Raw genomic sequence first — 20,169 nt, 5'->3', positions numbered from 1 at the left:
CTCTGTGCACAGCTGTGTGTATAAATGCTACATGACTGTTATCTCAATTCCATTTCCAGTTCTATCCCGGCTTCCCCACCTTTTTTGGCAGTTTTTAAAACGAACTCTACCCAAAGCGTTGCGAAAACATTATCTTAAAGTGCACCACTAACAAATCTGTTTTGATTGTTTGTCTAATGCATGTAAGATGTGAGAATTTTAAGAGTGCTGAACGTGTGGATGAACATAACTGCATATGAAAGTTTATTAGAAAACCTTACCAAAGCACAGCACAGTTGTCCCCCAATAATACATTTAAAGGTACAGAATGGGACAGTAAGAATTAAATATCCTGAAATATATAAACATTAAAACATGTGACACATCTAGCAGGTTGGAGATGTTGGGCAAAAATAAACAAATAAATTGTAAACATTGTATAATTTGTCGCATTCTGTCATCACTGTGTTGGTCTCTGGAGGCTTTGTTTAATGTGACCCATGAAAGAGATATTATCACAGAGGGAACCAAATACAACCAGTGGGGTTCAGCTGTGGTTCATTGCCTCTTATCTCTCTGGTCCATCTTTTCCATTAGTGTCCTGTCTGCAGCTCCTATTGTGCAAACATCACTTATTAAAACTATGACAAGATACAAATATAGGCATGCACACACATACAAACACACACATGCTTTCATCAGCTCTCTCTCTCACACACACTCACGTGCATCTACCCAATCTCTGCGCTTGGTAAAGTGGGTGAACTGGTTTCCTATCTGGTGTGGTTAACAGTAATACGCTAACACACAATCACACTGTGAATGTACTGTATCCGTCAATCAAGCTACACAGTCCGCCATGAGGACTTTGGGCAGTAAATTCAATTTTACATCTAAACTTGTAGACTTCTGATGTTTTTCAGTCATATGACAATATACATACTATATGTCTTTGTGTGTGTGTGTGTGTGTGCATTTTGTGTTTGAAAAAGGTATCATATGTATTAATCCACTCATATGAAGTGAGACATGTAATGTGCAGTTACACAACAATTACAGTCATTATTGACTGGAGTCAATTATTGTGTATTATATCGGTCAATACTTTAAATCTATATATATGTGTCATGGCACATATTTTATCGTATATGCAGATTAGTTTTGCATTCATTTTGCAATGCAATCATTTGCATATGGAACTTTAAAATCCCATTTTTTAATGCCATTTCTACTTTTTCTGAGGAGGAGAAAATAGCTGGGACTCACCGCGTGACAGCCGTGTCCAGGACAGCTGTGGGCCAGGGTGGGGGTGATGTTTCAGAGAGAGGTCTGATTTTGCAGTAATAATGTGTCTGACGCACTAATCGCCGCAGCGGCTCACGCCTGCCCTCTGCCTCCATCTGCTGCGGTGCAAGCGGCCGCAATTAATCCCGCCATTTAATGCGCACGTATCGCCCCCCCCCCCCCCCCCCCCCCACCTTCCCCTGACAGGGCAGAGGGGGCCTGATTAATGCATGATGCAGATGCAAATTACAGTGGCAAACCTCAGCCCTGGATTTCATATGTGCCACAGTGAGGCTGTGATTCTTTTTATTCATTTTTATTTCATTTATACAAAACCAACTCTTTAACAGTCTTAAAGTGAAAAGTATGACATAGTGTACATAAGCCTTTATACATAAGCCTTAGAAGAATGTATAAGATCCTCAGAAAAGGGACAACTCATCTCACAAACTGAAAATCACATTATTTAGGCATTATTTTCACCTTATTTGCCCAAGGTGTAGATTTCTGATTTAACAGCAGTTCACTGATACAGGGAAAGCCTCCATACCAGCTGCGCTTACTTATAGACCTCGTAATGGAGTGGGGTTTTTTTTGTTCTTTTTAGTGTGGTGGATTGTTGCACTCAGCTGGCAGTGGGACCTCATCTCAACGTACCAGAGTTCCTGTGCCCGACAGCCGGGAGGCGGCTCAGCGTCCTCTGGACCCCGTGCGGGTGACACGGGCGTGGCGTTAGCACTGGCTTGGGCTGGGGTGACACAGTCACCTCAGAGCCTGTCCATCGTCACCTGGGGGCTCGTGAGGTGAACTTGTGAGGTGAGCGCCCTGTCCCTGTCAGAAAGAAATAAGAGGGGAGATCTCTCACGCTGTCAAGAGTCACTGTGGGTCACCAAACAATCTGAATGTCCATATGAACATGGTAAGGTTTTCATATGAGCAAATCTGAATATACAGTCTATATATATTTATTCTCTGCTCCTCTGTTGATCCTCACTCCTGATTTTTTAATCATCTGAATCGGTCTTGTCGGGCGCAGCCAATGTAATATAACGGGTCACTCCGGGCCGTACTCATACGCATAAAACATTCATATGTACTCGCGTGTCCAGATACTTTATTCCCAACAGTATGAAAGAACCCAAGGAAATATTAAAGTTTCATATACATTTTTCATGTGGGTAATTCGAGTGTCTCGATCGGCAGTCGCAGCCTGACTCGCCGGCTGTGCTGTGATTGGTCGGATTAATTCCAAGGGTAAAGGAAATGGAGGGAATGGTTAAATCAGAGGCCTTACAAATTGCCTCCTTCCAGAGCAGACCCCAGATTAATAAAAAAAAAAAAAGGCCCTGAAGTCCTCATGAGATGGGTCTGGCGTGAAGCACCATACAGCAAACAGCACGGGATTATGGGAAAATGCTTCCCTGAGAGGTGCTCTCACACCTGCAAATGAGAAAACTGCAGCACCTTATGTGAGAGAAACAGACTTATTATTTAATATTACTTTAATACATTATTCTATAAATTACTACATACGGTTTGGAACCACTGTCATTTTTGGTTTTGAGAACCTTTTGAGAACCTGAGAACGTCACTCAAAGGTACAGTAGATGATATCTAAAACAGGAAGATAATTATTTATTCTATTTTTATTTTAAATGGGAGAGAGCAACAGAGCCTCAAAGCTTCGCAGCTCATTAATAAGCTGTAATAAATTCTCCAGCCCCTCCCAGGAATTACAGTCAGAGAATAATTTTGTCAACAGAACTGAAATATCAGGAACCGAGAGCAAAAAAAAAACAAAACTAAACTAAAAAAATAAATAAATGCATTTTAGGATATCCAGTATCCGTGGACTGTGGTCCGAATATTTTAAGCCTAGCCCCGAATATTTTCGCCCTGAAAAAGGAGGTGTTTATAGCAAAAGTAACAGACTGTGTAACTTGACTTGCAGCACCCGAAGGCGTAATATTATTTATCATAAAGGTAGCTATAACCTCCCCAACCTACCGACGCTGATCTCCCTTGAAAAAAAAAAAAAAAAAAAGACAAGCCCCAGGAAAACTTGACTTAGCCCCTGACCTTTTCTTTTTACAGCAGCAGTATACTGAGGTGGAACATCACCTTCGGAGACACAAGTCACAAGGAACGCCCCTGACACAGAGAATGCACAACTTCGCTGGAAATTACAAAGCACTGGAGTTTGGAAAATGAGCTCATAGCGGGGGCCATATGGAGGCACCGATGGAGATCGGTGTGAATTACAGTTCTTATCCCGGCACAAGAATGACATTTTACCCAAACGCCTCACGTAAACAACAGCTGCTGTTTATAACATCTGGAAGGGAAACAGCTGTCCTAATGACATTATGTTGCACTCTACAGCTGGAAATGACATCAGGCAAAAGCATAATATTCTGACAACATTACCACAGTGTTGTAAGTATGTTGTCTGAGAAGTTTGATCTGAAAAAGGATTTTTTCTCTCTTGTCCTCTTTTCTCTTAATTTCTAAAGTAATAAAATTCACAGAATACAGTACTTACATTTAGCACAAATGCACCAATATTATACATGCAAACTGTTTCTACTATTGTTAAGCAGGCTGACATGAGGGAAATGCTTTGTGGCATTGTTTGTGAGAATTTGTCATGTAAGTGTTTCATTTCATCTATGTTTCAGACAATAGGTACCATGAGCAAAAACTACGTGATAAAGGACTGTTGCTGATATCCAAAAGGACAAACCTATTGTCATAAAAAAAACACCTCATCAATAAAATTTTATATGGCCCCAGCCTGGGGATGTTATATCATTTGGATCTCCAGAAGATTTGTGTTGTACCTCTGCCAAATGTTCTCAGCACTCCTGTAACGCCCTCAGAATATGGAATTTCTTCAAAGTGATATGCGTTTAAACTTATTTATTTCTCTTTAACAAACTGATGCACGTTACTGGGGAAGGAACAAAGGGCCAGAGACTCCATCTGGAGACGAGAACAAATTAGCGCTGAGATGAAACGTGTTCTGTGACATCGAGGGTCTGAACAACAAATGGAAAAAGCCAGACTTCAGACAATCTCTAATCTTCAGAGATTAGAGGAGTGAAGTAAGACTGAAGACCCCTGCCAGGTTGCACCTCAGGTCAGTGACATTTATTGTCGTAAGTTGAATAAACCTGGTGAGAATATTTACTGTAAATCTAAACACTGCCATCTTATTACCTTGTCATCTGACTGTTGCCGACATGCATCCATACATATACACATGCATAGACGTGTTGGTAGCACTGCATTTGAAAAGCTTTGGCGAAGTCAGGTTTCTACCTAATGTGTCTTCATTGTTTGAATGCTGTTGAGTTTAAACATCTCACCATGCCGCTTGTGGCTCTGCTGACCTCCGGGTCCACTGTTAAACATAATTTTGGTTTAGTTTTGTTTTGGCAATGGGGGTTATATTATGTGACATTATTGCCATTTAGCAGATGATCTTGTCCACAGCGACTTTCATAGGTCACAATTTTTACACGTTATCCATTTATGCAGCTGGATATTTACTGAGGAAATTCTGGGTTAAGTACCTTGCAGTAGTGTACCAGCGGGGAATCAAACCCCCCTATATTCATCCTCATCGTAATGGTAATGCCTAGCTAATGTTGTATTTAGAGAGATATAATGCACCTTTTACTACACACATGGCTGGTTAGAGCCAATGCTTGCTCTCCACACATCCTGACCGAAAATTCTATATCATAACAGAAAATCAGATATAAACCTCTGAGAAACTGACAGAGTATGAATGAACTGGCTCATCCTACAGGATGGGGAAAACCAGTCTCTGAGGATTGTTACTGTTCAATGACATGTCATAAAACACTCTCAAAGTGATCACAGGTCCTATCAGCAAAACCCTCAGTATTACCGTACAAAAGCCGTTTGACTGGTTGGTCTGCAAATGGTCAATTCTAAAACATAAATTACAATGGGCAACTCCATCCATATTCCCGAAAAAGACAGACCAGTGCATTCTGGGAACCTCGTCAATCACGAAGGGGAGGGACAAGCTGAAGCGATGACACAGCAAGTACACAGTACCTCTGCACAGGAAGCAACAGAACCACTCGCATGGTAATAATGACAACACATTCTGAAGGAAGGATAGAACATTTATACAGCGGCACTACAGAGTGAGGGATTGTGGGAGATATTTATACAGCAGCACTACAGTGTGAGGGATTGTGGGAGATATTTATACAGCAGCACTACAGAGTGAGGGATTATGGGAGATATTTATACAGCAGCACTACAGAGTGAGGGATTGTGGGAGATATTTATACAACAGCACTACAGAGTGAGGGATTGTGGGAGGTATTTATTTATTTATTTATTTAACCATTATTTGTTCAGGTGAATTCCATTGAGATAGAGATCTCATTTTCAAGCGAGACCTGATGTAAATAAAATAAAATTAAAATAAAAACATTCATGAACAAATAATCTAAAAAGAGTTTATAGTACATTTAATTAATAAAAGAAAGTAGAAAAATACTATATTGTAAGAAAGTAACACATAAAAGAAATTTATGTAATCATTAAACTCCACTCTCTGCTCAGCCTCCTCTCCTCAGCCTGGCTTCAGTCCAAAACCACACCTCCTGCAGCTCTGAACCAGGAAGTTTCTCCCTCTCTCACACACATGCACATTTCTAGAGAAACGAAACTTATCTCTACTTCCGTTTCTGTTAGTCTGAGCAGTAAAATTTGGTCTGGCTTTAATCCAAAACCACACCTCCTGCAGCTACTGGTAGAACCAGAAATCACTCCACCTCTTCTCACACACCCATTTATAGTAAAACGAAACTTATCTCTGTCTCTCTGGTTCTCTCTCAGACCGTATGTGCAGTAAAATGGCAGCAGCTGGAGATCTCCTAGAGCAGGAACAGTTCAGCTGTTCAATCTGTCTGGATCTGCTGAAGGATCCGGTGACTATTCCCTGTGGACACAGTTACTGTATGGACTGTATTAAGGGCTGCTGGGATCAGGATGATCATACTGGTGTCTACAGCTGTCCACAGTGCAGAGAGACCTTCACCTCAAGGCCTGTTTTAAGAAGAAACACCCTGCTGGCTGAAGTGGTGGAGAAACTGAAGATGACAGGACTCCAAGCTGCTCCTCCTGCTCACTGTTACGCTGGACCTGGAGACGTGGCGTGTGATGTCTGCACTGGGAGAAAGTGCAAAGCCGTCAAGTCCTGTCTGGAGTGCTTGGTCTCTTACTGTGAAACTCATCTACAGGTTCACAACAACATAAACCCAGGAAAAAAGCACAAACTCATAGAAGCTACCTCACAACTACAGGAGAAGATCTGCTCTCATCACGACAAACTACTAGAGATTTACTGCCGTACTGATAAGAAGTGTATCTGTTATCTGTGTATGGTAGATCAACACAGAGGTCATATTACAGTCTCATCTGCAGCAGAAAGGACTGAGAAACAGGTAAGAGCATAAACTCAGTAGGTGCTATTTAAAAGATGGCATCTACTTTAAGTACTGAAAATTAAAGTTATACCATTGTCTAATATTGATATCTCATCTGTATCCATCTGACCTCTTGTAATACCTTACAAAGTCTACTCTAGGCATATAGTGATGCTGTTACTTGTAAGTCACTCTGGGTAAGAGCGTCTGCTAAATGATGTAATGATCTGTGACTTTACCACCCAACGTGATACAACTTTTTTTTTCCTTTCCTTTTAACATGAATAAGGAAGTGGTCATTGGGTCTAAAGACCGCTGTAATAAAACAGTAAGAGCAGGAAGTAAACATGAATCAGCTCTCTGTGACAGCTCTGTTCACAGAATAGAAACCTGAGTACAAATTACCATCACTCGAGTACCTATGAGGAGCTGTGCTCTTTGCAAGGCTAATAATGTCTTACTTTCTGACCCTCAGAGTGGCACACAGTCTAATGAATTACCTTTAATAAAACTTGTGTGTTTAACTGGTCTCTATACTGCGAATGTAAGATGGAAATTATCTATTTGTTCACAGAAAGAGCTGGGGGCAACACAGAGGAAATTCCAGCAGAGAATCCAGGAGAGAGAGAAGGAGCTGCAGGATCTGAGACAGGCTGTGGAGTCACTCACAGTGGGTACTGACCAGAGGAGAAGACAACAGCTGGCTGCTGGAAGAGCCATTTCAGGCTGTCTTGGGTCCCAGCAAGAGCTGAGTGAAAGGCCTAGTTAAAATGTACAGCCCTCCTCTCTCTGTGTCTCCTAACAGCGCTCTGCACAGGCAGCAGTGGAGGACAGTGAGAGGATCTTTACTGAGCTGATCCGCTCCATTGAGAGAAGGCGCTCTGAGGTGAAAAAGCTGATCAGAGATCAGGAGAAGGCTGCATTGAATCAGACTGAAGGAGTCATGGAGCGACTGGAGCAGGAGATTGCTGAACTGAGGAGGAGAGACGCTGAGCTGGAGCAGCTTTCACACGCAGAGGATCACATCCATTTCCTCCAGGTAACATCACTGTCTCTCTGCCAATCTGCAGAAAAGAAGGGGGCGTGTCTCACACAGAGCTGTCCAATGGAGATGCTCCCGACTTCTTCCAGGAACGTGTGCAGCTCATTGTGTCTGATTGGGTACTTATTCTTTCTGTCTGTCTGTCTGCCTGTAGAGCTGTCGGTTTCTCTGTGTCCCTCCTGGATGTGGAGACTTACGCAGCATCACCATCAATCCAGATGTCACTTTTGGGTTCGTGAAGAAATTTGTCTCTGAACTGAAAGAGCAACTGGAGAACATCTGCAAGGAGAAATTAGCAAAGATCTCTGGAGCAGGTAGGGTTGGTGAAATATTTCACAATATTTTACAATTTGTACGCAGTTGGCTCCCACAATTCATTCTTTAAAACTTGACTGAATCCTGGGTTTTTGGAAACCAAATTCAATTTTTCAATGGACACAATGTTAACTTCCTAACATTGGCTGGATTTCTGTTTCTTTTTTCACAGAGAAGGCTGTGTACATGTGATATTAAGTGAAATTTTACCACAGTATTAATAAGCAGTATCAGAAATGTTGGATGTTCTGATAACTGTGCATGGAACTTTGACATCTATGGACAAGGTTTATGGTTACATTCTAAGGGACTGAGTTTGTTTTAGTTTAACATGTTTCTTTTACTTATTTTGTGATTTCCTTACAAATATTTTTGTTGATGCTGTTTGCTGTTGAGATGTTTAGATTTTGTTCAATTTGTAATGTTGTTTCTGCTTAATTGCTGAAATTATTTTAGACACACTTCCCTCATTTGGTTTACCTGAATTGTTAAAATTGACCTAAAAGTCTTCCTCCCCCCTCCCTCCACAGTGAAAGTTGTGGATCTTCTAAAGGCTCCAGAGCCCAGGACCAGAGCAGAGTTCTTACAATGTGAGTGTGTTTACAGTGCAGAATTCAACCAAGTCTGACAACCTCTTTCAGTGCAGTTTAATTTTAATTAAGACCTGCAGTGATGTATGTCCCTGTGAGTTTAACCAGAAGTTACAGTTTACTTGCATACAGTATTATACACACAGAATAGTGTACTGGCTAGCATCTCTCCTATTGTAATAAATGGCAATGAATAATAAATGATAGTATTAAACACATTTATTATATACAGACAGTATATAACAATGTTGAAATAGATAGTAGGAAAAAGGAAAAAAATAACAGAGTATGAAGAGTAAAATGCACAGACATAGAAACACACAGAGTCCAAGAAAATGATAGAATGTTAAAATCTTCATTTTGCAAAACATAAAATTGACTAAACTATTTTAAACCAGAAAAAATATTAAAATGGTACATCATTTTAAAATCAAAATGTTAGGAACTAAAAACTGTACATAGTACATAAGTAATAGTTATTTCATGAATATCGTGTAATTGAGTTCAAATTATATTCATTAATCTGAATTCCTGATTTTGTGTTTCTCCTCCATCAGATTCCTGCCAGCTCACACTGGACCCAAACACAGCAAATACACACCTCTGTCTGTCTGAGGGGAACAGAGCAGTGACATGTGGGACAGTGAAGCAGCCATATCCTGATCATCCAGAGAGATTTAACTACTGGCAGCAAGTGTTGTGCAGAGAGGGTCTGTCTGGACGCTGCTACTGGGAGGCTGAGTGGAGTGGGGGGGGAGTTTATATAGCAGTCTCATATAAAGAGATCAGCAGGAAAGGAAGGAGTGATGACTATTGGTTTGGACACAATGAAAAGTCCTGGAGTTTGTGCTGCTCTGCTTCAGAGTACTCTTTCTGGTACAATAACAAGAAAACTGAAACCCCTGCTCCTACCTCCCCCAGAATAGGAGTGTACCTGGATCACAGGGCAGGAACTCTGTCCTTTTACAGCGTCTCTGACACAATGACCCTCCTGTACAGAGTCCAGACCACATTCACTCAGCCCCTCTATCCTGGGTTTTGGCTTTATCGGGGATCAACTGTAAAACTGTGTTCTCTGGAATGAGACATAAATATTGTCAGAGAATGGAATGGGGAAGCCTTTAAAATGAAATAAGAAACATGACCTTTGAATCTGAAATTCTTGTAAATTATGTGCCCTAATTTGAAAAAGATTGTATATATGAGGTATATTTTCCCTAAAATTAATTAAATTAGAACAAATTCCAAATTGTGACAACAAACTAATAACAAATATTTAACATTTGATGGATTTACTTTTGTTTAAACGACAGTGAGAGGATCTTTACTGAGCTGATCCGCTCCATTGAGAGAAGGCGCTCTGAGGTGAAAAAGCTGATCAGAGATCAGGAGAAGGCTGCATTGAATCAGACTGAAGGAGTCATGGAGCGACTGGAGCAGGAGATTGCTGAACTGAGGAGGAGAGACGCTGAGCTGGAGCAGCTTTCACACGCAGAGGATCACATCCATTTCCTCCAGGTAACATCACTGTCTCTCTGCCAATCTGCAGAAAAGAAGGGGGCGTGTCTCACACAGAGCTGTCCAATGGAGATGCTCCCGACTTCTTCCAGGAACGTGTGCAGCTCATTGTGTCTGATTGGGTACTTATTCTTTCTGTCTGTCTGTCTGCCTGTAGAGCTGTCGGTTTCTCTGTGTCCCTCCTGGATGTGGAGACTTACGCAGCATCACCATCAATCCAGATGTCACTTTTGGGTTCGTGAAGAAATTTGTCTCTGAACTGAAAGAGCAACTGGAGAACATCTGCAAGGAGAAATTAGCAAAGATCTCTGGAGCAGGTAGGGTTGGTGAAATATTTCACAATATTTTACAATTTGTACGCAGTTGGCTCCCACAATTCATTCTTTAAAACTTGACTGAATCCTGGGTTTTTGGAAACCAAATTCAATTTTTCAATGGACACAATGTTAACTTCCTAACATTGGCTGGATTTCTGTTTCTTTTTTCACAGAGAAGGCTGTGTACATGTGATATTAAGTGAAATTTTACCACAGTATTAATAAGCAGTATCAGAAATGTTGGATGTTCTGATAACTGTGCATGGAACTTTGACATCTATGGACAAGGTTTATGGTTACATTCTAAGGGACTGAGTTTGTTTTAGTTTAACATGTTTCTTTTACTTATTTTGTGATTTCCTTACAAATATTTTTGTTGATGCTGTTTGCTGTTGAGATGTTTAGATTTTGTTCAATTTGTAATGTTGTTTCTGCTTAATTGCTGAAATTATTTTAGACACACTTCCCTCATTTGGTTTACCTGAATTGTTAAAATTGACCTAAAAGTCTTCCTCCCCCCTCCCTCCACAGTGAAAGTTGTGGATCTTCTAAAGGCTCCAGAGCCCAGGACCAGAGCAGAGTTCTTACAATGTGAGTGTGTTTACAGTGCAGAATTCAACCAAGTCTGACAACCTCTTTCAGTGCAGTTTAATTTTAATTAAGACCTGCAGTGATGTATGTCCCTGTGAGTTTAACCAGAAGTTACAGTTTACTTGCATACAGTATTATACACACAGAATAGTGTACTGGCTAGCATCTCTCCTATTGTAATAAATGGCAATGAATAATAAATGATAGTATTAAACACATTTATTATATACAGACAGTATATAACAATGTTGAAATAGATAGTAGGAAAAAGGAAAAAAATAACAGAGTATGAAGAGTAAAATGCACAGACATAGAAACACACAGAGTCCAAGAAAATGATAGAATGTTAAAATCTTCATTTTGCAAAACATAAAATTGACTAAACTATTTTAAACCAGAAAAAATATTAAAATGGTACATCATTTTAAAATCAAAATGTTAGGAACTAAAAACTGTACATAGTACATAAGTAATAGTTATTTCATGAATATCGTGTAATTGAGTTCAAATTATATTCATTAATCTGAATTCCTGATTTTGTGTTTATCCTCCATCAGATTCCTGCCAGCTCACACTGGACCCAAACACAGCAAATACACACCTCTGTCTGTCTGAGGGGAACAGAGCAGTGACATGTGGGACAGTGAAGCAGCCATATCCTGATCATCCAGAGAGATTTCAATTCTGGCAGCAACTGCTGTGCAGAGAGGGTCTGTCTGGACGCTGCTACTGGGAGGCTGAGTGGAGTGGGGATGTGGTTTATATAGCAGTCTCATATAAAGAGATCAGCAGGAAAGGAAATGGGCATGACTGCTGCTTTGGACGCAATGAAAAGTCCTGGAGTTTGCGCTTCTCTGCTTCAGAGTACTCTTTCTGGTACAATAACAAGAAAACTGAAACCCCTGCTCCTACCTCCCCCAGAATAGGAGTGTACCTGGATCACAGGGCAGGAACTCTGTCCTTTTACAGCGTCTCTGACACAATGACCCTCCTGTACAGAGTCCAGACCACATTCACTCAGCCCCTCTATCCTGGGTTTTGGCTTTATCGGGGATCAACTGTAAAACTGTGTTCTCTGGAATGAGACATAAATATTGTCAGAGAATGGAATGGGGAAGCCTTTAAAATGAAATAAGAAACATGACCTTTGAATCTGAAATTCTTGTAAATTATGTGCCCTAATTTGAAAAAGATTGTATATATGAGGTATATTTTCCCTAAAATTAATTAAATTAGAACAAATTCCAAATTGTGACAACAAACTAATAACAAATATTTAACATTTGATGGATTTACTTTTGTTTAAACGACATGAGAGATTGTGCTGGAGAGAGTTATTGGTTGGATGTATTCATGTGTGTTTGAAAAATAAATATCATCACTATCATTATCATCATCATCACCATCATCATTGTTTAGTAATTTGAACTGTTAAAAGTCCAGGATGTATCCCCAGTTGGCATTTCCAGCTTTAGGTATTACTACATTCATGAGTTTCCCAGTTTACTGTGGTTTTACTGCAGGGCTGAGGATCTGGGATGACTATCAACTGTTTTCGCTGCTGCTCCTTCCAGACTCAATAATTACATTCATGCATGTCAACTACCTGGCTAAGTTCCAAACTGATCTGGCGCCCCCTGCAGAGCGTGCAGTGAACAGCACTAAAACAAGAAAGAAAGAGAAAGAACTTTGTGGTTCATTGTGGTTAATTAGCACAGACATCCTCGTACCCCGACATCCATACGCAGCACTTAATGCCTCTGCTGTACCTTGTAATCCAAAGAGGAACTCCAGCTGTGGTCATCCAGAGGACACCGGAGAAGTCTCACGACTTTCATCACACAACATTCACCTGGGCCTCCATCGTCCAATCAGATCATGTGGCACATGCGAGTTACAGACCAGTGACTGAACAGTGAGTCCACGTGGAGAACCTGTCCTTTGATATGGTACTTTATAAATACATTAAACAGAGGAACAATAGAATATTGCGGCTAACTCCATGCTCTCAGCCCTGAAAGAGGAAAGGGGACCCTACCTGGCTCTGGGAGGGGGGATGCATTTCAATGAACTGATGCTTCTGTCAGAATTGTGAAGCAAGTTAAATTTCACTCAAAGCTCATACAAAAGAAACATATCCCTTAAGCTAAAGACACGTGAAAGTCAAAATTATTACATAATGAAAGACTGTGCAGTCTGAGTAACATTTCCCTACAGCAGTACAGCAATGTATGTTAGATGTTTTTACAGCAGCACTACACAGTGAGGGATTGTGGGAGATATTTATACAGCAGCACTACACAGTGAGGGATTGTGGGAGATATTTATACAGCAGCACTACAGAGTGAGGGATTGGAATCATTAAACTCCACTCTCTCCTCAGCCTGGCTTCAGTCCAAATCCACACTTCCTGCAGCTCTGAAACAGGAATTCTCTCTCTCTCTCTCTCATACATACGCACATTTCTAGGAAAATGAAACTAAACTCTGTCTCTCAGACAGTTTGTCAGTTACTGTGTGCAGTAAAATGGCAGCAGCTAGTATCTCAGTGGAGCAGGACCAGTTCAGTTGTTCAATCTGTCTGGATCTGCTGAAGGATCCGGTGACTATTCCCTGTGGACACAGTTACTGTATGGGCTGTATTAAGGGCTACTGGGATCAAGATTATCAAACTGGTGTATACAGCTGTCCCCAGTGCAGACAGACTTTCACCCTAAGGCCTGTTCTGGGAAGAAACACCATGCTGGCTAAAGTGTTGGAGAAGCTGAAGAAGACAGGACTCCAAGCTGCTCCTCCTGCTCACTGTTACGCTGGACCTGGAGACGTGGCGTGTGATGTCTGCACCGGGAGAAAGCGCAAAGCTGTCAAGTCCTGTTTGGAGTGCTTGGCTTCTTACTGTGAAACTGATCTAAATCTTCATGATAAACTCAATCGAGGGAAGTCTCACAAACTGACTGAGGCCACAGCAAACCTGCAGGAGAAGATCTGCTCTCAACATCACAAACTACTGGAGATTTACTGCCGCACTGATCAGCAGTGTATCTGTTATCTGTGTTTGATGGATGAACACAGAGGCCATGATACAGTCTCAGCTGCAGCAAAAAGGACTGAGAAACAGGTAAGACCAGCAAGTCTTGTTACAACTGTGGGACTGTTAGAATATATAATTATATAGAGCTTCCATTCATTACATGTGCAGTATAGTCAGCCTCCTAAAACAGATTTTTAACAATTTTTAATTTCATTCTAGTCTTTGTATGCCGCTAATGTTTCTACAGCTGAATTATATGCATACCATTTAAGCATTCTTCCTGTACATACAATCATTTTTAGACCAGTATACTTCCCTTGAGCAATAAAGTTTTTTTATGGTATAATTTCAACATATCGCATAACAAGATTTTCCAATGTCCACTGATATCTGCAGTTGAATATCTTCTCATTCAAATTCAGTCATGGACCTGTGACAATGAAAAGAATTAAATAAGGAAGAAACTTTTCAACAAAATACATCAGTCAGAGCAGGAAGTGAAGACATTCCAGTTCTCTGTGTGTGGCTCTGTTCACACCCCTCACCCCCCTTTCTCTCCCTGAATGGGAATCAGCACGACTGGAGCAGCCAGTTCACACACACTGTGTAGAAGCTGTTCCCTCTGCAAAGGCTCTGTTACATCAAACTGATTGATGGAAACTGGACACAGTTTTGGATAATGCTGATAAATTAATACTTCAATATCATTCATGGCAGACAGGTTCCATCTATCCAAACAGTGAGCATGGGTGAATCCACTGAGTCTGTGTTAGAGCAGAATGAACACTACAGAACACTATAGCTGGTGTCTCAACTGTCAAGAGTGTGATTGTTCTGCTGATATTTACTTCCCAGCAAATAACCACACATTAAATGTACACACCATTGGTAAAACAAAAGTGCTTAGCATCTCCAGTTAGTTCAGGGATGGTTAAAGAGATCCCAGTAACTTACATGGAGAAGCATGGAAATCTCCTGTTGACTGCTAATAAACCTATCACATTGATTGGTGAGGATCTGACTCTTATACTGGTCAGGGACCTATCTAATAGAAAGCAAGTTTATTCCTACATACTGATCTGCATATGCCACATAGTTATAGTAAATATTACATAACATATTCTTATTGGCAGATGTGAACTGTATTATTGGAAATGTTGTTTGCCCACAGAAGCAGCTGGGGGCAACACAGAGGAAATTCCAGCAGAGAATCCAGGAGAGAGAGAAGGAGCTGCAGGATCTGAGACAGGCTGTGAAGTCACTCACGGTGGGTACTGACCAGAGGAGAAGACAACAGCTGGCTGCTGGAAGAGCCATTTCAGGGCTCAGTCAGGGCTCTCCCCCAGTCAGCCAATGAGAAGCCCAGTGTTGGGCCACTTTCCAGCCCTGTGGGGCTCAATCCCACTGAGACACACTGTGGGAAACAGGCTGTCTGGGGTCCCACTAAGAGCTGAGTGAAAGGCCTAGTTAAAATGTACAGCCCTCCTCTCTCTGTGTCTCCTAACAGTGCTCTGCACAGGCAGCAGTGGAGGACAGCGAGAGGATCTTTACTGAGCTGATCCGCTCCATTGAGAGAAGGCGCTCTGAGGTGAAACAGCTGATCAGAGATCAGGAGAAGGCTGCAGTGAGTCAGACTGAAGGAGTCATGGAGCGACTGGAGCAGGAGATTGCTGAGCTGAGGAGGAGAGATGCTGAGATGGAGCAGCTTTCACACACAGAGGATCACATCCATTTCCTCCAGGTAACATCACTGTCTCTCTGCCAATCTGCAGTACAGAAGGGGGTGTGTCTCACACAGAGTTGTCCAATGGAGATGCTCCTGACTTCTCCCAGGAATGTGTGCAGCTCATTGTGTGTGACTGTGTACTTATTCTCTCTGTCTGCCTGTCTGTCTGTAGAGCTGTCAGTCTCTCTGTGTCCCTCCTGGATGTGGAGACTTACGCAGCATCACCATCAATCCACATGTCACTTTTGGGTTCGTGAAGAAATCTGTCTCTGAACTGAAAGAGCAACTGGAGAACATCTGTAAGGAGACATTAGCAAAGATCTCTGGAGCAGGTAGGTGGGACATCCAAGTCATTATATGCAGGTTTGTAAAATATATTTCATAACATTTTACAATTCGTATGCAAGCGGTTGCCATGATTCTTACCTTAAAACTTGGTTTTAACCTGACTTGTTTGAATTTAATTCTATTTTCCAATAGACACTATGTTAAATTGCAAACGGTGGGCATTTGATAAGTGTGTATGTGAGATGTATGATTTTTTTTCTAGATATTCACTCAGTTACAAATAGTTTTATTGACACTGTTTGCCCATGAGGCCTAAATATTTTGTACAATTTGTAATGTTGTTTCTGCTTATTTACTGAAATTATTTTAGACACGCTTCCATCATTTGGTTTACCTGAATTGTTAAAATTGACCTAAAAGTCTTCCTCCCCCCTCCCTCCACAGTGAAAAATGTGCATCTTCCAAAGGCTCCAGAGCCCAGGACCAGAGCAGAGTTCTTACAATGTGAGTGTGTTTACAGTGCAGAATTCAACCAAGTCTGACAACCTCTTTCAGTGCAGTTTAATTTTAATTAAGACCTGCAGTGATATATGTCCCTGTGTGTTTAATCAGAAGTTACAGTTTACTTGCATGCAGTATTATACACACAGAATAGTGTACTGGCTAGCATCTCTCCTATTGTAATAAATGGCAATGAATAATAAATGATAGTATTAAACACATTTATTATATACAGACAGTACATAACAATGTTGAAATAGATAGTAGGAAAAAGGAAAAGATAACAGAGTATGTAGAAGTATGAAGTAAAAGGGTAGATTGCACAGACATAGAAACACACAGAGTCCAAGAAAATGATAGAATGTTAAAATCTTCATTTTGCAAAATATAAAATTGACTAAACTATTTTAAACCAGAAAAAATATTAAAATGGTACATCGTTAAAACCAAGATGTTAGGAACTAAAAACTGTACATAGTACATAAGTAATAGTTAAATTCATGAATATCGTGTAATTGAGTTCAAATTATATTCATTAATCTGAATTCCTGATTTTGTGTTTCTCCTCCATCAGATTCCTGCCAGCTCACACTGGACCCAAACACAGCAAATACATACCTCTGTCTGTCTGAGAGGAACAGAGCGGTAACACAGGGGGCAGTGAAGCAGCCATATCCTGATCATTCAGAGAGATTTTACTACAGGCCTGAAGTGCTGTGCAAAGAGGGTCTGTCTGGACGCTGTTACTGGGAGGCTGAGTGGAGAGGGAATGTGGTTTATATAGCAGTCTCATATAAAGAGATCAGCAGGAATGCAATCAGTGGTGACAGCTTGTTTGGATTCAATGAAAAGTCCTGGAGTTTGCGCTGCTCTGCTTCCAGTTGCTCTTTCTGGCACAATAATAAGAGCACTGTAATCCCCGCCCCCCGCTCCTGCAGAGTAGGAGTGTACCTGGATCACAGGGCAGGAACTCTGTCCTTCTACAGCGTCTCTCACACAATGACCCTCCTCCACAGAGTCCAGACCACATTCACTCAGCCCCTCTATGCTGGGTTCTGGATTGATACAGGATCAACTGTAAAACTGTGTCCTCTGGAATGAAACAGATATGATGTGATAACTAAACTCATATGGAAGAGGGAATCCTTTACAGTTTTTTACAATTGCTAAAAAGCGTTTACATATACTTAAAATACTTTTTCTAAACTCTTAACACAGCAACACACCTACATCACACAATTAGCCAAATAGTTCATCAAAATATCAACTCTACATTTCAAAATGCAAAAAAAAAAAATACTTTTTCTACATACACTAACTCTATCAAAACACACCAAACCTGACTCAATATCAAATCATTCTTTCAAAACTCTACCACATGTTTTCTATTCAAGAGGAACATATAGTCAATCATAGCACAACGACTTTCAAAATACTAACAGTTGATGGCATTATGAAAACTGCATTACTTTTCATGTTTCAGTTCTACCTGCATACAATAGACAATATGAAATCCATTGTTTTTTATAATTCAGTTTCCTTTTACTGTAAATCACTCTACATTTTTTGGTTGAGTGTCGAATGTGTGCATTTTTGGCAACATACTATCTAAAAGTGAACGAGTCATCTTCACTTTATAGAATTACAGTAGAAGAAAATAGTGACAGAATTGCTGCAGTAAAAGCTTTATTAGCAACATGAAATTGCTGCCAGTGATCAACAAAAAATTCAATATACATGGCCTTTGGTTTCAAATGTGTAAAAATAAAGTACACAAATACAGTAAAAAAGGCACAGAAGGGAAAACCCACAAAAACGAACAGTCCTGTTCTAATCTATACGATCTTCAGCGATCTTGGCCACATGTTCTCGTCCACATCACATCGTATGTTGTCTCTCGCTATGCACCTTGGATAGAAATGCTTGGCATGACTTATCCACCCCTGGCTGTCTTCAGCTGAGATGTCTCTGCAGCCAGCATCCATTGCATCCAGGGGGGACATTTGGTCATGTGGCCGATGATCATACACTTTCCACCTCCAGGCAGAAAAAAGTTCCTCAATGGGGTTGAGGAAAGGCAAGTAGGGGAGGAGGAAAAGGGAAACCATTCTTGGGTGGGCTGCAAACCAGTTTGTGATTGCATGTGAATGGTGGAATGCTACATTGTCCCATCTCAAATGTTTCCCCCCACCTGTTCCCTTTCTGCTTCTGGCACCAGTTGTTGGTGGAGGTCATCTAAAAACAAAAGAAGGCGTTCAGTGTTGTAGGGACCAATCTGGCATTTCTGCAGGACCCAACCAGCATCAGTGACAACAGCTCTTACTCTCCTTTGAACACCACCACGCATTTTTGCTCCTCTCCCCCTACCTCTCCTTCTCCCTTGGACTGGTCCAGCTACTCCTCTGCCTGGTCCAGCTACTCCTCTCCCTGGTCCTCTTCCTGTCCCTTGTCCAACTATTCCTGTCCCTTGTCCAGACACTATTTTTTCTCTCTCTGCTCCTGTGTGTTCTGTATCCACATAGAACAAAATCAATCCCAAAAGTCCCCTTTTTGACTGTGTATGTCCATGTAACTGAAAGAAATAAAACACTTGGCTATGTCTCCGATTGAGATTGGAATCAGCTGTGGTTGGTCTATTTTACACAACGTAAATCAGCTATTTCTCAATGTTTCAATGATCTGTTCATTCAAAAATGCTTATCAGTTGTTTCAAAATAGCTTTTGAGTTGCTGTTGTTGCAGAAGTAGAGGCTTTATACTACATTTAAGGTTTTGAACATTAGGTTTTCATTTCTGACATGCTGTGTGCAAGAATTTGTAAATAGGACAAGAAAGATCTATAATTCTGGTATTGGGTAAGCTTTCTGAAACATTCCCTGCACAGCCCATGGGACACACAGGTGTACAGAGACTCACTCTCACAGGTGTGTGTGTGGGGGGGGGGGGGGGTACAGAGTTGCTCAGATTGTGGTTGCATTGTGGTTAATTAGCAGAGACATCCTCGTACCCCAACATCCATACGCAGCACTTAATGCCTCTGCTGTGCCTGGTAATTCAAAGAGGAACTCCAACTATGGTCATCCAGAGGCCACCGGAGAAGTCTCACGACTTTCATCACACAACATTCACCTGGGCCTCCATTGTCCAATCAGATCATGTTCCACTTAGAGGGACAAGTTTCTGACTAGTGACTGAACAGTGAGCCCATGGGGAGTTCCTATTCTTTGATAGGGTGCTATGTAACAATAGATCAACAGAAAACAATAGAATATTGCGGCTAACTCCATGCTCTCAGCCCTGAAAAAGGAAAGGGGACTTTCCATGTCTCAAGGAGGTATGGATGCATTTTAATGCACTAATGCTTCTGTCAGAACTGTGAACCAAGACAAATTTAATCAAACAATGCATACAAAAGGCACATATTCTTTGCGCTAAAACTACTGAAAGCTGAAACTCTCACATAAGACTTTACAGTCTGAGTAACATATTTATACAGCACTGCTGCAATGTAAGTT

At 41.0% G+C, this 20,169-nt stretch overlaps 3 protein-coding genes across 12 annotated transcripts; all 3 read left to right on the top strand.

Moving 5' to 3' along the window:
• Nucleotides 1-668: 668 nt before the first annotated feature.
• On the top strand, nucleotides 669-9,768 carry LOC118771048 (tripartite motif-containing protein 16-like). Of its 9 annotated transcripts, XM_036518910.1 has the most exons (7): nucleotides 669-704; nucleotides 6,201-6,755; nucleotides 7,312-7,407; nucleotides 7,543-7,776; nucleotides 7,934-8,093; nucleotides 8,625-8,684; nucleotides 9,242-9,768. In XM_036518910.1, exons 1-7 carry the CDS (start codon nucleotides 669-671, stop codon nucleotides 9,766-9,768), a joined length of 1,668 nt encoding a protein of 555 aa, XP_036374803.1. The 9 variants fall into 9 exon arrangements, with proteins under 9 accessions (XP_036374803.1, XP_036374800.1, XP_036374798.1 ...); XM_036518907.1 differs by lacking the exon at nucleotides 669-704 and having other exon boundaries at nucleotides 6,165-6,755; nucleotides 8,631-8,684; XM_036518905.1 differs by lacking the exon at nucleotides 669-704 and having other exon boundaries at nucleotides 6,165-6,755.
• A 117-nt stretch (nucleotides 9,769-9,885) lies between these two features.
• LOC118771488 (tripartite motif-containing protein 16-like) lies at nucleotides 9,886-13,255 on the top strand. The gene is made up of 6 exons (XM_036519498.1): nucleotides 9,886-9,890; nucleotides 10,234-10,298; nucleotides 10,397-10,519; nucleotides 11,051-11,110; nucleotides 11,668-12,163; nucleotides 13,183-13,255. Exons 1-6 carry the CDS (start codon nucleotides 9,886-9,888, stop codon nucleotides 13,253-13,255), a joined length of 822 nt encoding a protein of 273 aa, XP_036375391.1.
• A 363-nt stretch (nucleotides 13,256-13,618) lies between these two features.
• LOC118771042 (tripartite motif-containing protein 16-like) lies at nucleotides 13,619-17,868 on the top strand. Of its 2 annotated transcripts, none has more exons than XM_036518893.1 (6): nucleotides 13,619-14,227; nucleotides 15,312-15,407; nucleotides 15,648-15,881; nucleotides 16,039-16,198; nucleotides 16,599-16,658; nucleotides 17,230-17,868. In XM_036518893.1, exons 1-6 carry the CDS (start codon nucleotides 13,637-13,639, stop codon nucleotides 17,754-17,756), a joined length of 1,668 nt encoding a protein of 555 aa, XP_036374786.1. In that variant the 5' UTR covers nucleotides 13,619-13,636; the 3' UTR covers nucleotides 17,757-17,868. The 2 variants fall into 2 exon arrangements, with proteins under 2 accessions (XP_036374786.1, XP_036374785.1); XM_036518892.1 differs by having other exon boundaries at nucleotides 13,637-14,227; nucleotides 16,039-16,215; nucleotides 16,622-16,658.
• The last annotated feature ends 2,301 nt before the right edge of the window (nucleotides 17,869-20,169 follow it).

Source organism: Megalops cyprinoides, chromosome 24 (assembly GCF_013368585.1).
Source record: "Megalops cyprinoides isolate fMegCyp1 chromosome 24, fMegCyp1.pri, whole genome shotgun sequence".
Lineage (NCBI taxonomy): Eukaryota > Metazoa > Chordata > Actinopteri > Elopiformes > Megalopidae > Megalops > Megalops cyprinoides.
Note: the sequence above shows the minus strand (reverse complement) of the source record. Positions and strands in the feature narration are given on the sequence as shown.